The sequence below is a fragment of the Pongo abelii genome, chromosome 16, assembly GCF_028885655.2.
Source record: "Pongo abelii isolate AG06213 chromosome 16, NHGRI_mPonAbe1-v2.0_pri, whole genome shotgun sequence".
Lineage (NCBI taxonomy): Eukaryota > Metazoa > Chordata > Mammalia > Primates > Hominidae > Pongo > Pongo abelii.
Genome location: NC_072001.2, coordinates 39,489,978 through 39,505,570, shown reverse-complemented (window position 1 = coordinate 39,505,570; position 15,593 = coordinate 39,489,978). Strand labels below are relative to the sequence as shown.

Sequence of the window (15,593 nt, the reverse complement as noted above, 5' to 3'; positions counted from 1 at the left end):
GCCTATCATGAAAAAATGGCAGCTTGGTTGTTTAGAAGCTATAATACAGTACCAGCCATTCCTAAATTTCCCTAATGCATTATCAATTTCATAGAAAAGTGCTATTCTTTCTGTACTAGTCTGTAGCCAAAACGGAGGAAAAGTCTTTAAACAACTACTTTTTCCCTTGGCTAAATACTGCTATATATTCATGGTAAATAAAAGGTTTATTGATGTAGGAGAAAATGTGTTGGTAGGTTAAATTTTTCCATATTACTAGAAGATTGAAACTGAGGTCAGCTAAATATTTAATGGATATAGAAGTATCCATTAAAAATTCAAATGAATATAAATTGCTATGATATAAAACTTATATCATCAACATCATCATCTATATAGATGGGTACCATATTTGCATCACATTCTTTCTAGATGCTGTGTCTGGAATGCTGCTAGCTTATTCTTCTTTTTCATAAAAGACAATCACTGAATTCCTAGTTAAAGCTCAGATACCTCAAGTTACTAATAACATAAACTTGTAACAAACAAGTCTAGAGACATTTAAAAATCAGCCTGCTGGCCGGGCGCGGTGGCTCATGCCTGTAATCCAAGCACTTTGGGAGGCCAAAGCAGGTGGATCACAAGGTCAGGAGATCAAGACCACCCTGGCCAACATGGTGAAACCCCGTCTCTACTAAAAATACAAAAATTAGCTGGGCATGGTGGCACGCGCCTGTAGTCCCAGCTACTCAGGAGGCTGAAGCAGGAGAATCTCTTGAACCCGGGAGGGAGAGGTTGCAATGAGCTAAGATCACGCCACTGCACTCCAGGCTGGCAACAGAGCGAGACTCCGTCTCAAAAAAAGAAAAAAAGAAAAAAAAAGCACCCTGCTCTACAAATGGAAAAAACAAAAAAAGAATAAAATACTTGTTTTTCTAGGAGGCGCACAGAAATCCATTCTATATGTTAACTATCCTATCTGATTGTGTAGACATTGCCTAGACTATTACAACCATCTAGTAACTGGATAGGTAATTGCTCATTTGTTGACTGCAGCAGTGTATAGCAGCAGACAGAAGCTGTGAGGGAAGCCATCCTTCCTTGCTAATATAACATGTAGAACTTGCTGCTACTGCAACACTTAATGCTCACAGTACCGAGTCATCTTTAATGCAAACACACATTTTCTGCCTTGCTTCTATGTTTTCCATTATAATGCAACACAAAAACAGTGTACATTTCATTCCATCCCTACGAGGTTTGCATAAGCAGTTCCAAGTCAGACTAAATATTGTATTGCTCTTATTACAGTGGATAAATATTTTAAAGTTTAGGAATTAAATATTTTATTTTTTTGGTATGCTCTCTGCAACTATTATGAACTTTTCACAGCTTCTTCATTCATGGGAAATCTGTAGGGTTTCCCTTTATAAATGTAAGGCTGTTATTTGTTTCCCCAAACAGAAGCAGATCAGAGTTAACGAATAAGTTCAATAAATCACTTCTTACTTGGTGTTATTAAGAACACTATGCTTCTTCGTATAAAGAAAGAGACTTTTCTACAAGGCATGTATCCTTTATTATAATAAAAGTTTGCTAACAAAAAAAATGAATCAAGTACATCTTTAAGTATACAATTTCTCTCTTCATTTTTACAACAGCAGTTTTTTGTTTTTTTTTTTTGGCATCCATCTCTTTACTTGACACAGGTATTTCTCACACTAAATTAAGACAACCTATCCTAAGAAAAGCATGTCCTGAGCTGTTTGGTTGAAATTTTCCACAAAATAAGAAACCAAGAGGCTGTTTATACATTTGCCTTAAAAGAAGTAGACTAATTATGTCAACTGATTTACTAATACGTGAAGTTCTTTGTCCAATTATTAAAAGTACAAAGAGATCAGGGAGCAATTTAAATGTCTAATGCACCTCAAATCCCTTTTTTTTGCAAAGGTAATTATAATTGTAAGCAAAGTTACTCTAGATAGGCCCCTTAGGTTACACGCAGGTTTAAATAAAATCGTAACAATAACATTACCTCATTGGCCAGGTCCAGGAGCACTGGGGCAGCTCCATTTTTCACCACTCCATTCAGGTACCTAGACAAGACAAAGCCAAGTGGTAACACAGTGACAAGAAAAGGCCAGCATAGACTTGTCAGCATCCCCTGTGTGTATACATGCTTCTCCTGGGCAAATGCCACGCTCAACTCTAGTTAAAGTAAGCTACTTTCATAGGAAAGCATTGAAGGGAAAAACATAACACAAACAACTCACCTCAAAACCACTGGCAACTAAGAAGCTGAAGGTGGGGGCAGAAGGTGTAAATACTTAGGTCTCACTTGTTTTCTTTCACCTCCTAACATATAAAGTGAACAAGAGGAACTATCCATATCACTCTGCCTTGTCTCTATCACAGACAACCATTGCATGGAAAGGAAAGAAGTTGACTTATATAGATTGAGAAAGCATTCATGCACCCATCTTGCCTTTTCCTTTACCTATTTCACAGGGCTGCTTGACACCTTATTAAGAAAATGATGGAACAGACATGTCATCAGTGGGTCAGCACACCTGTGATAGGCAATACAAGCCATCACCTTATCTGCCCTGGATTTGTGTAAGAACCTCCAGCTCTCATTATCCTCTCACTCCACTGGAAAAAAACACACAACTCCCCAAAATCCCCAAACAAAACAAAACCCCAGACATGGAAGCTGGGGTGATTTTTTTTTTCACAAAAATTTGAATGTATCATTCCCCTCGTTATAACACTTCAAGGCCCCACATTAAATCTCAAGATTAAATTATAACCATTTAACAGCTCTTGTAAGGTTCTTCATAATCTGGTTTCTACCTACTCTACTCTGCCAGCCTCATCTCTAGTCACTGTCTCCCCCTCCCATCCCTCACCTGGATAACTCATGATTCAATTCAGATGTCACCTTCTTCGATCCACTACCATAGAAGAATAAGTTAAGTGCTCCTCATATGCAATCGAGGAATACCCTGTACATCTTTCTATCATGTAATGTAGCATATTGTATTTGCCTACTACTTGGCTACCTCAAACCCATCCCCCACTGTAATGTTGAAAGCTTCATGAAGGTTGGAGAATTGTATTTTATTCAATTTATTATGCCTACCAAGTACTTTGTTTATAGTAGGTGATTATATAATAAAAAGTCACCTTGTATTTTTCCTTTAACAAATGAAAAATTAAATAATTTTTAAAAACCATATTGGACAAGAAAGCAGAATTAGGTATGGAAACTTTCCCTACAGTATATTATTTGACTAAATAAGCTCTGGGTATTTGTCTGAGAGTAATAAAGTCAACAGGTGAGGTCCTCCATATAACTGCCAGAAGCAGGTACTAAATTATATTATTTCATGAGTATATTTATAAAGTTGTATAATTCTCCTGTAAGCAAAGTGGGGTAACAGCAAATTATTTAAGGTGGGTAGAACCTCTGGATCATTGTAACTTCAAAATAATTCTAACAAAGCAATTTTCCACATATTGGGGCCACCCTTGAATGTATTATTTGGGGAACTAATTGGAAAATAACGATGTTCAGAAGCAAGAGGAAAAAATAAATAAATAAAACAAGGCAAATGTGCTTTAGAGAAAGGTCCCTGGGAAATAGGTCCGTCAAGAACCTCACATCAATTTTTCACAAACAAGTCCACTGCACTGATACCACCCAAGGAACTACCAATCAGTCAAGTCAGATCAGCTGATTGTGTGCTTGTAACCACCAAGAGTGCATATTTACTATGGTTTCTGATTCTGGGTCAGCGTATTTAAGCCTATACCAATATTGGGATATCTTTACAGCTTTCTACTTCAGTTTCAGTTACCCGACAAGTATTCTGGAGCGCTATGTGTCAGGTCTTATTCCAGGTTCTGAAGAAGCAACGGGGGGAAAAAAAACCATTCATGGTCCCATCATCACAGAGATTATATTACAGTGGTGACACAAACAATAAAAAGACAGGGAGATAAATATACAGTTCAATGGTATATGCTAGAATAAAATGTAAACTTAGATGAGTTGTTCAGGAAGCCCCTCTCTGAGGGAGTGACACTCGAGTAGAGAACCAGCATGAGATGAAGGAGCATGCCATGGTAAGAGCTGACTGCAAACAGTGAAATAGAGTAGCAGCTAGATGCCAGACTACCTCTTATACCAGAGATCTGTTGCTTTAAGTCAAAATGACATGGCTTCATGTAAAAGTTGCATCAATCATTATCCTGCTAATGACCAGTGAAGCACTTCTCTCAAGTTTAAAGAAACAGAAGATGATTAAACAATAATTATAAGCCTCTGTATCTATATATTCTGTATAATATTAAAAGCATGATCATACTTAATACTGTGGAAATTCCTAATTAAGAGGTTGGTAAAGCTTCCCAGTTGGTCATATAAAGAAACCAAACCCCAGGGAACTGATAAAACCCATCTGGGCTCTCTTAGCTGGCAAACAATAAAGCTATGGAACCCTGAAATAGAACCCTGATCCCCCAAGGCCTAGTGAGGTGCCGCATATGTTGAACATGGTGGATCTGCTCTAAATGTATTTGTTTTCCAATCTGCTTCCCAACTATATCCTATAACACTTCATAAGTGCTAGGAATGAAAAATTAAGTTTAATTTGGCCTAGTGAGGTGCCGCATACATTGAACATGGTGGATCTGCTCTAAATGTATTTGTTTTCCAATCTGTTTCCCAACTGTAACCTATAACACCTCATAAGTGGTAGGAAAAAAAATTAAGTTTAATTTAAGGTTATATTTGTCTTTTCTGGAAACTTTAATTATCCCCCACATCAAAGTGACAGATCAGGCTTTATTTAAATTTTCAGATATGTAATCAAAGGGACATACTAATTACTGAAAATATTCCATAAAGACTTAATCAGAAAATCCTAATGGTACCTTTCTCTGCATCCTCATAGTATCTTGTGCAAACTTACAGCATTGCACTTTTCACACTGGTATAATGGTTTGCTTTTGTCTCCAGCTAGCCTGAAAACTCTTTGGGGTAGGGCTACACAAATGAATGTTGAACCTTCATCCAACCCTGGCAAACATCCGAATTGCAATTGGGATATATGGATGTCATTCTCAACACTACATTAGGGTGACCTGGGCTCCACTCCTAATGCCCAGGAGAATTCATGTGTCTCTGCATTCTTGCTAGCATTGAGATGATACCAATTAAGAATTCAAAGATGGTTTTTTTTTTGTTTTGAGATGAAGTCTTGCTCTGTCACCCAGGCTGGAGTGTAGTGGTACAATCTCGGCTCACTGCAACCTTCGCCTCCTGGGTTCAAGCAATTCTCCTGCCTCAGTCTCCCAAGTAGCTGAGATTACAGGTGCGTGCCACCATACCTGGCTAGTTTTTGTGCTTTTAGTAGAGATGGGGTTTTGCCATGTTGGCTAAGCTGGTCTCGAACTCCTGATCTCAGGTGATCTGCCTGCCTCTGCCTCCCATCAAAATCTGTATTTTACATGATTTCATCATGGTTAACAGAAACCTTATAATATCCAGATAGCAGAAAATGTTTTCTGGTTGGGCACAGTGGCTCAGACCTGTAATCCCAGCACTTTGGGAGGCCAAGACGGGTGGATCATTTGAGGCCAGGAGTTTGAGACCTCCCTGCACAGCATGGTGAAACCCTGTCTCTACTAAAAGCACAAAAATTAGCCCAGCATGGTGGCGCGTGCCTGTAATCCCAACTACTTGGGAGGCTGAGGCATAAGAATCACTTGAACCTGGGAGGTGGAGGTTGCAGTGAGCCGAGATTGCACCACTGCACTGCAGCCTGAGTGACAGAGAAAGGGTCTGTCTCAAATAATAAATAAATAAATAAATAAATAAATAAATAAATAAATAAATAAATAAAGTTTTCTCAAGCTTTTGAATTATTGAAGGAATTTCCTCAATTCTCCATGTTGTATATAAATAGACACAGCTCGAGAGTTTACTTTGAAAATATCTCTATTCTTTCACAGTGTACTAACGCCATCTTATTTCTAAACAGGAAAGATTCTTGGTGAAATTTGTTTAGGTTCGCCTAAATTGGTGCACATGAGCATAAGTGCACATGCACACAGCTGGTCAGATCTGCAAGTCCCCATCAATAGCAAAGTTAGAAAATATTGTCTCCATTTCCTCCCTTCTCCCAGCACACTGGCGGAGGAGCCAGCTTTAGCAGCGTTAGAAGATCAGATCTACAGAACTTTATTCAGATGTTCACATGTAAAAAAGGTTGGCTTAAATATGATATTTGTAACATATATGTGATAAAAATAGTTTCTGAAAATTTGGACCACTTTTTTGTTCAATTAGCACCATCTACTTTACACTCATTATGCCCCATTTACAATGCTAAAAATCAACAATACATATATAAGACACAGTACCTGCCTTCCACTGTCCTTTTTGGTGGGAAAAGAGCTGTGTACGTCAGTATGTAAAATGCAGCAACAGAAATGCTAACAGAGGTATGTCTCTACAGAGTGCTGCGGGAGTTCCAAGAATTATCGATTCGGGGTGTCCGGGGCAACTTGCTTATGTAGTAGTCTAGAAATAAACTTATCATCTTTACTAGTTTGTAGGGAAGCAGAAGGTGTTCCAAGCTGAGAGAAAACACTCAGTGACAGGGTGGTGGATCTTCTTAGGCCAGAGCATGCAGAATTTTGCCTTATATTTGAAATGAGTACACGTTAGTTTCATCTTAGATATAAATGAGTCTTTCACACTCAAAAAACATCATAAAATGGGCCTTCTCTGAGGACCTTTCAAGGCTGATTTCACCCATAGGATGTGTATTTGTTAGTCCTCCTGTAGCAAAGCTAGATGATGACATATAGCTTCCATATAAAGTTGTTTTAACTGGCAAATAGGCATCAGGAATGGAGCCCAGGTCACCTTAATATAGTATTAAGGATGACATCCTTATATCCCAATTGCAATTCAGATCTTTGTCAGAGTGGGATGAGGGTCCATCATTCATTTGTTTTTGTGTAGCCCTACCCCAAAGAGTTTTCAGGCTAGCTGGAGACAGAAGCAAACCATTATACCAGTGTGAAAAGTGCAATGCTGTAAGTTTGCACAAGATACTATGAGGATGCAGAGAAAGGTACCATTAGGATTTTCTGATTATGTCTTTATGGAATATTTTCAGTAATTAGTATGTCCCTTTGATTACATATCTGAAAATTTAAATGAAGCCTGATCTGTCACTTTGATGTGGGAGATAATTAAAGTTTCCAGAAAAGACAAATACAACCTCAAATTAAACTTTTTTTTTCCTAGCACTTACGAAGTGTTATAGGATATAGTTGGGAAACAGATTGGAAAACAAATACATCTAGAGCAGATCCACCCTGTTTGACATATGCAACCATGAAAACATTTCTAGACATTAGTTTGGCAATATGTAATACTTTTTAAAAATGTTCACATTGTTTGCACCAATAATTACATATATAGAAATATTAAGAAACTAATTCAAAATGCAGACTCATGCATCAAGATGTTTATCACAGTATTATTTACAGTAATAGAACATTGGAGGCCAGGCGCAGTGGTTCACGCCTGTAATCCCAGCACTTTGGGAGGCCGAGGCAGGCGGATCATGAGGTCAGGATAACGAGACCATCCTGGCTAACACGGTGAAACCCTGTCTCTATTAAAAATACAAAAAATTAGCCGGGTGTGGTGGCAGGCGCCTATAGTCCCAGCTGCTCGGGAGGCTGAGGCAGGAGAGTGGTGTGAACCCAGGAGGCGGAGCTTGCGGTGAGCTGAGATCGCGCCACTGCACTCCAGCCTGGGCAACAGAGCAAGACTCCGTCTCAAAAAAAAAAAAAAAAAAAAAATAGAATATTGGAAACATATATGCTCAACAAAGGAATAATTCAGTAAATTACGATACTTTCATACGATGAAATAAGGCGATCAAAAAATGTTTACAAAAAGCTTTTTACAAAATAATATTATATCATATACATTTTTCCAGGTGTAAAACTCAGGATTCACAATTGCTTATATAATATGACCTCATCAATATAAAAATGGGCTGACAAAAGACTAAAATGAAAAATGCCAGTAGAGATCTCTGAGTGGCACAATTATGGGCAATCATTCATTCCTTTTTAACACTATCACAAATGTGCTTAACTTTCACAATAGCTGAGTATTACTTTATAAAAGAAAAAAATTAAATGCAATTGCCATTAACATTTTCAAATTGCTTAAATATATTTTGATATAACAAATACAATTTGGCTTTATTCTAATCTGCTGGAAAACAAACAAAAACCTTTTAAAGCCAATTTACCTTAGCACAGACAGGAACATCTGACCTGCACATTTCAAACAAAAGGCTACTGAGGTCAATCCATCTGAAAGGTAACAACATGGCCTGTCCCCAAGCGCAAAGTGCAGGGCAGAAAGTCAGACAGCAGGTTGGTAAAGTCAGAAAGTGGTCAGACTGCTTTCTTCTGAGACTGTCCATTACGGTCTAACTTCATGTTTTTGTTTCAAATGCTGTAACTCTTCGAAATAATTGAGACTGTCATATATAAATAAATGGAAAGAAATCTATTTATGTATTCTCATTATTACCCACTCAACTGTTCATTGTTGGGTATACTTAAAGGTATTTATTTCTGGGCCAGGCACAGTGGCTCAGGCGTGTAATCTCAGCACTTTGGGAGGCTGAGGTGGGAGACTACTTAAGGCCAGAGGTTCAAGACCAGCCTGGGCAAAGTAGCAAGACCCTGTCTCTATAAATTTTTTTTTTAATTAGCTGGCCATGGTGGTGTGCACCTGTAGTCCCAGCTACTCAGGAGACTGAGGCAGTTGGATTGCCCGAGGCCAGGAGTTTGAGGCTGCAGTGAGTTATGATCGTGCCACTGCACCTCAGACTGGGTGACAGAGAGAGACACTGTCTCCAAAAAAAAAAAAAGATATTTATTTATGGCCAAATAACCCAACAAAAGTATGTTTATACTTCAACAATTAGATATACTTTTTAATGAAACTTAGATTTGAAATAGCAGCACCTAGTGATCCTAAAAATCATGTATTAATAACTAAAACAACCTCCTTACAATGAGGCAAATGAGTATCAGAGGGCAGCCCCATTACCTGTTAGTGGATCTCCGAATTTCCAGGAAAAGAGCACATTTTCCTTTAAAATGCTGTATTTTCCTTTGTATACATTACAAGCCTTTAAAATCCAGACATAAAATCATACTTTTATATGACAGCCTAGGACTATAATGTTTACAAACAAGAATGTATTTTTTGGCATGTAAATAACCTTCAGTGCTTCTTTGAAGAGTCTGGATGCCAACACAGTTGCAGGCTTCACAGCACTTCATGGGCCATTTTTAATTTCATATGTATAATTTAGGCTATGACTTTAATTTGAATGTCAATTTCACCAAGAAGGTTATGACTTTTGAATAAATCATCAAACTTTACAAAGTCTTGTTTAGAGAGGATCTCTCCTAGACACAAAAACGTGTGTGTGTGTGTGTCTGTGTCTGTGTGTGTGTAATGAGTGCATGTTATCTTTCTTTGACAGGTATTACTACTCAAAACAAAGCATATCTTTTACCACATATAGCAGTGAATAATTTTTTTAAAAAAATCTAACTTCTGTGACTTTCCTGTTCAATATCCCTTTCTTGATTCTAAATAAAATGACTACCGAAACATGACACCAATATTTTATCCACATATTTATTTCATTCATAAAATTTTTATGCATAAAAATCATTCATCTAAAATCAGTGGTGTCATTCTCACCACAGAAAGGTTCATCTGTCAATCTTAAGTATAGTAATTTAAGAGCAGATTTCAAACAGTTTTCATTTCCAATGTGCCCTTGAAAGATTTAAGAAACCAACTAACAATTTCTAATGCAAACCATTACCATTCAGTGTTATAAATTATTCAGTCATATTACAATGACAATACAAATTTTAGAATAAAAAAATCAGAGCTATTTTAAAGATTGTTTCAGAACAAGAAGTTGAAATCTATTTATAATAAATTAGGCTGAAATTAAAATATCTCCTAGATAGTATGCTGTTGATTTAATACCCAAGGTTGTCTTTTAAAAATACAAAATCCCCTTTAAAATGTGACCGTTATACACTACAATATATCTCCAAGTGCCTTTACTTGATACATCTTTTTTCATTTCTAAAATGGATATCCTAATACCTATGTGATGCAAAATAAAACAACATCCAAATTCAATCTTCTTTTTTCAACTTGCTAATCTAAGAAATGAAAATTGGTTTGAGAACTTTCAAATATATGTAGATATATGTATATATGAGCATATGCATTTAGACAGGATATGCACTTATAATAAGTTTCAAGTAGCCAACTGAGATTTCATAATATTGTAACTACATCCCACATAGTATGTGCGCATACACACACACGTCAAGACAGCCTTACCATACTCTTTAGATCTACAAAACAAAGCATTTGAAAACTCATTCAAAAACATACTAAAAGTTTTGAATAAAAGACTTAAAACGCAATGTCTTGGGATATGACATAGAAAATTAATAACCTAACTTATTCATAATTATTATTACAATTAATAGGTACTATGATACCCTCTAGTGGGGCAGGAAGGTCATACCTCTGGTAATAACTTTCAATTGCTTCCGAAGTATGATGTTTGGCATGTGTTCTTTTAATGTGTTTCTGAAAGAAAAAAACAAAAAAACAAAAAAAATCTTTGATATGTCACAGATGAGGTTCAAAACAAGAATGACGTTATTTCTTGAGCCCAATGACTAGCACATAGGGAACACTGAATAATAGCTTGGGAATTCTGGTGACGGCAGGACTTCTTTTCCTTCTACTCTATGAACCTATGCATTTTAATCTCTATTGCTTGGCTGGGATGTCTTCAGACTGTACCACAAGGTACAGTATATATGTAAAAGCCAACAGGGGTCATAGTAATTGAATCTAAATAAGTTTGCTTAGGGCTACAGAGGGCAAAGAAAAACTTGTTCCCTCTTTCAACCTTTGTATTAATTTTCCCTCAATTCAATTCCATCTAAGTCCTCTGCACTCTAGTTTTACAATCCAATTGCCATTTTTAACCAGGAAGAACATTGCTTAAAAACAACTTATTTGAAAACTACAAAAAGTAATTCCATAGAGACTTGCCACTTGACTGACACCTGTCATCTCATGATAAATGACTCCATTTTCTGCCTCTCTTGCCTTCTGCCACTCCAGCAATGGTCATTTATCATCATCTCTGTCAGCAATGGAAAGCGGCACTGACAGTGCAAGTCAGCAAACATTTAGCACATGGAACCACGCAACACAGGGAAATTATTATTGTCAGAATAATAATGGTTTAGCATAATTTATTACAGGTCCACCAAATAAGCAAAGGCTAGATGTTATTAGACAGATGGATGGGTAGGCTTGGCAGGCCTCCACCGAGACGCAGGCGGTGCTTGATGTGGAAAGGAGAACATCCTCCAACCCAATCAGAGAGCTGGCAGTTCAATTACAAAGAAATAAAGGGACATTCATCATTCAATTAGGCACCTGTCAACCCTCACAAAGGAGAAAACTTCTAACCTGGTACTCCTGGGAGAAGATGCTCAGCAGAGTGGCCTGCGATTGACTGGAACAAATAAAAGAAGGACAAAGTTAATTACTGGAGTGCACCGCAAAGAAACAAAAGAGAAAGGAGCTTCAAAGGTAGGCCTGCTGCCCTGTAATCTAACAGAACATGAAAACAAGTGTGGAAAAGTTGTTCCAGATGAACACCTCAAACAAAGGCTTCCTGCTGCTGGGTCAAGGAGAGAGAAAAAAGGAAAGGGGAAAATATGGATAGGGCTCAAAGCAACTATCACATTATTTTGATTTTTTTAAACTTTAGAATGATTGTAAATCATATTTGTAGAATGCAATGGTGTTAAAAGGGACCACAAGAAAGCAAGGCTTATCTCCATTAATAAGTGACACAGTTCAGTGTCATAAACAGTAGAGAACATGCACTTCATTCATTGAGAATGTTCTGAAATTAATTTTGTTAGCAGACAGGTATTCTCCTCTACAGCTATCCCAGTTTCAGGGGAAAAACTTTGGTCTTTACTAGAAGTAGCATAGTGACCACTAGAACATTTCCACCAATACTGGCGTGTTATGAAAATAGAAGCTTTCACAGCAGGAAGCAGAGGTCCTTGGAGTGAATCATTCCTAAAGACTGCCCTAAGCCTTATTCGTCTAAGACAACACACAGTGTCAAACACCTGGCAATGAAGCAACCTGAAAAACGTTCTTCCCAAGTGGGAATTTTCCTTTTGCAATTGTTAACATTTAGAAATGGAACGGAATTTTTCTTTCTCTAAAAAGCAATCACAATACCCCACTGCTACTCTTTTCGACTGTCCTTTACAGACACGTCTAACTTATCGTATCTTGAAAACAATTATTTCTATTTTCCTACTAAATGCTATCTGAATAGATTACATTTTAGACAATTCGACTTTTACAGTATGCCAAAGTACTGTGAATAATTTTTTTTCTACTTATAAATGAAAAAATCTCTTAAGCTCATCACGGTAATTTGGGGAATATGAAATAAAGTGAACCCACATTTGTTTACTCATTGTCTAGGTGTCGTCATCTTCTGGATAACATTACAAATTTGGCTTCTAACCCTTTCCACCCTTACCAAATTACAAGAGTAGGTTAAAAAAAATACCCTACATGTTTACCAAGGAAACTGATACATTTTTAAAAGAATATTTCAATAACTCAAAAGTACAGAGAAATGATTAAATACAATTATAAATTCATTATAGTCTGGTTTTTTCAATTTCCCTTTAAAACTGAAAAGCCCCTTTGAAAGAGCCAATTTTATATAAAATCTTCCTATTTTGCCTGGCTTGACCGAGCTTAACATCCAAATCACATACCATAATAGGGTTGCTGACAATAATCTTCTGGGGTAGGGGGGAGGCAAAATGAAGCCCAAATCTTTGTAAACCCTTAATAAATTAATGTTAGATATTTATGTGCCATAAATAGACCCCCTCCTCATTGTATAGCAAAATACATTTGTTATTAACCATTTAATGGTACACAACATGTCATTCTTTGTGCTTCAAAAAAGATGATAGAAATAAATGTATTTGTAATGAGAAAGTTAAGGACCAATGACCAATGAAAAGAAAACCAAACCGTAAATAAAACATAACATAACTGTAGATGCCCAGAATGGGAAGAGGCAGTTGGAGAAATAAGTTCAAGAATAAATAGTTCAAAATGAGAAGTTGGTCAGGAGTTGAGAGTACTATATAAGCCAAGGATAGGACAACGTCTTTAGCTAGAAAAATGTCTTCAAACTGCGTAGAATTCAATTCAGCTAAAACCATGGACAGAGCCTGTGAAAAGGCCCAAGCAACTCAGTTTTTCTATGGCTGAGAGGGTTAGAGTGAGTTTTGCCAGCTTACACTGGGGGTAAAAACTGGCTAGAACTATTAATAAAAAGAGAAAACCACTTACGTATACATAGTAACAATAGAAAGACAGATTCGGGTCCAAAATGTTTTGGTTTTGTTTAACTAATTCAAAGCTGTAGAGAATAAAGTGAACTTTGCTAGGTAGTCTGCCAGCCAACTATCTGTTTCTGTATGTGCTAACCTTATAGAAGAGTGTTCTGACCAAATGTCACACCATAAGGAGCAGGAAAGTAGTTTTAGTACAACCAAGATATTGACTTCAGTGTGTATTATTTGTACTTTCTTCCAACGTGTTAATGCTGAGAAGGGACACCGGAGGGAAATACTGGGCAGGTGGGGAGAGGAGCAGAGTCCCATGATCTCAAAGCTATCGTTCTGAGGAACTCACCACCTCTACCCTGCGCCCACCATACCGTCCCACCGTGTTTGATCTGTTTTGGCCAAAGGGAACAGAAGTTACAGAATAAATTCAACTTTCACTAGGTTCACAAGAAATGTGGTTTCCAGCTAAAGAGGAGAGGAGAAAAAGAAGTGCAACTGAAAGGTCTACCTTGAACATCACAGTCCAACATTCAACAGTACCACAGTGCATCTACAATGTCCCAAGGTAACATGTATGGGGAAATATGCTATCAGAATAAAAAAACTAAATAAGGTGGATGGGAGCTGATTTAGAAGAAACTTTCAAGTACACACACAAAAGTACACACACAAAACAGGCAAAAATCAGAACACTGTCAAGTACTCACATTTTTTTATACAGAATGAAGTAAATCATACCCTGAATCTTTACACTTTATATCACTTAGCATATATGGGGTTTTAAATTTACATAATCAAAAAGGCAGTCATTTAATTTGTACCAAATACCCAGGATGTAGTATTAAAACCCCATCAAAACAGTTTTGCTTGTATTTTTCTCATGCTATCTCCCAGATTTAGCTCCGCACCCTGCAGCTGTCTGGGTAAAGGAGAGCATGTGAGTGGACCCAAAGAATGGCTAGGTAAAGCCCTGTCCAAGTATGGAACGGCAACAGCCATGCTGCAGCAATGTGGAAACAGACCTGAAGAAAAAACTAGCACTGTGAGGATGGCAGACGGAAGATGGAAAGAGGTTGGGTCCTTGAGGACACTGTGGAACCGCTCAAGAGACCATGGAATTGAGCTGACCAGCCTCCATTCTTATTCTGTGTAATTATACATGTCTATTTTTTTAAATCTCCAAACCAAAGAAATAAAACTCTTACCAGGCTTCTGTGTTCTCTAGTAAGGTGGAGGTGTGATGAAGGGCTTTGAGACAAGGTGCTCCATAATGGTGGCACATGTACAAGATAGAACACTTGAGAGGGACTGTCCATTTCCATAATTTCTAGTTCTCTCCTTAGCTGATGGCTATAATTGGCTTCCCTAAAATTGTTCCTCTGTCTGTCCCTGACTCACTAAATTGATGTGCCTAGAGATCCTAAACTCATGTGTGATTTTCCCATATAGAGTTTAAACATAAACATTAATGGGGTACTATTTCTTCTCATGTTATATTGCATTCAACGTTTTTCAAATGCCTGATATAAAAACAGGCAACAAACTAGTTCCTCATGTGATATTTAACTCAATGTGCTCCCAAGTCCACCCAGCTAAGATACTCGGTAACATGAAAGAGCCTCAAAGAGTTGGGAGAGTGTAGCACAGATTAAGAGGAGAGCTGAGCACAGACTTAGTTGCAATGCAACATTCATACAAGGGTAAGGTCCTTATGTTTTCAGATGGAGACCTAAAGCATGCAGAACCTTAAGAGAAGACATCACGTATTTTATGTTCCTCCTCTTCTTGAGTATGCAACCTCTGAAAAAGACCACAAGGAAGTAAATACCTTTACCTTAAAGCTCCTTTTCTATAGAATCTAGGAAGCTTAAATGTGTACACTCTACTGGGCTCAACATTCTCTGAGAAAAATAAATATTATTTCTGGAGCTTGGGAAGAAGCAAACCAATTAAAGAAAGATAAAGCAGGATACTCCTACAAAGCATTATACTTGGATATACTTGGACATCTCACAATTGCTAGGCACAACCTC

At 37.4% G+C, this 15,593-nt stretch overlaps 1 protein-coding gene across 19 annotated transcripts in view; it reads right to left on the bottom strand.

Moving 5' to 3' along the window:
- Positions 1 to 15,593, bottom strand: part of CDIN1 (CDAN1 interacting nuclease 1) — a 252,677-nt gene that overhangs the window by 176,066 nt on the left and 61,018 nt on the right. For 14 of the 19 annotated variants that reach the window (XR_008513507.2, XR_008513508.2, XR_008513505.2 and 11 more), the window contains exons 2-4: positions 11,627 to 11,672; positions 10,662 to 10,726; positions 2,018 to 2,078 (exon numbers count right to left, since the gene is read on the bottom strand). Coding sequence is in view for 13 of the 19 variants with exons in the window: in XM_009249676.4 (XP_009247951.2) it covers positions 2,018 to 2,078; positions 10,662 to 10,726; positions 11,627 to 11,672 (172 nt within the window). In the remaining 6 variants the exon portion in view is untranslated. The remainder of the gene's footprint in view (positions 1 to 2,017; positions 2,079 to 10,661; positions 10,727 to 11,626; positions 11,673 to 15,593) is intronic. The other 5 variants (XM_063716570.1, XM_063716572.1, XM_063716571.1 and 2 more) reach the window with 2 other exon arrangements.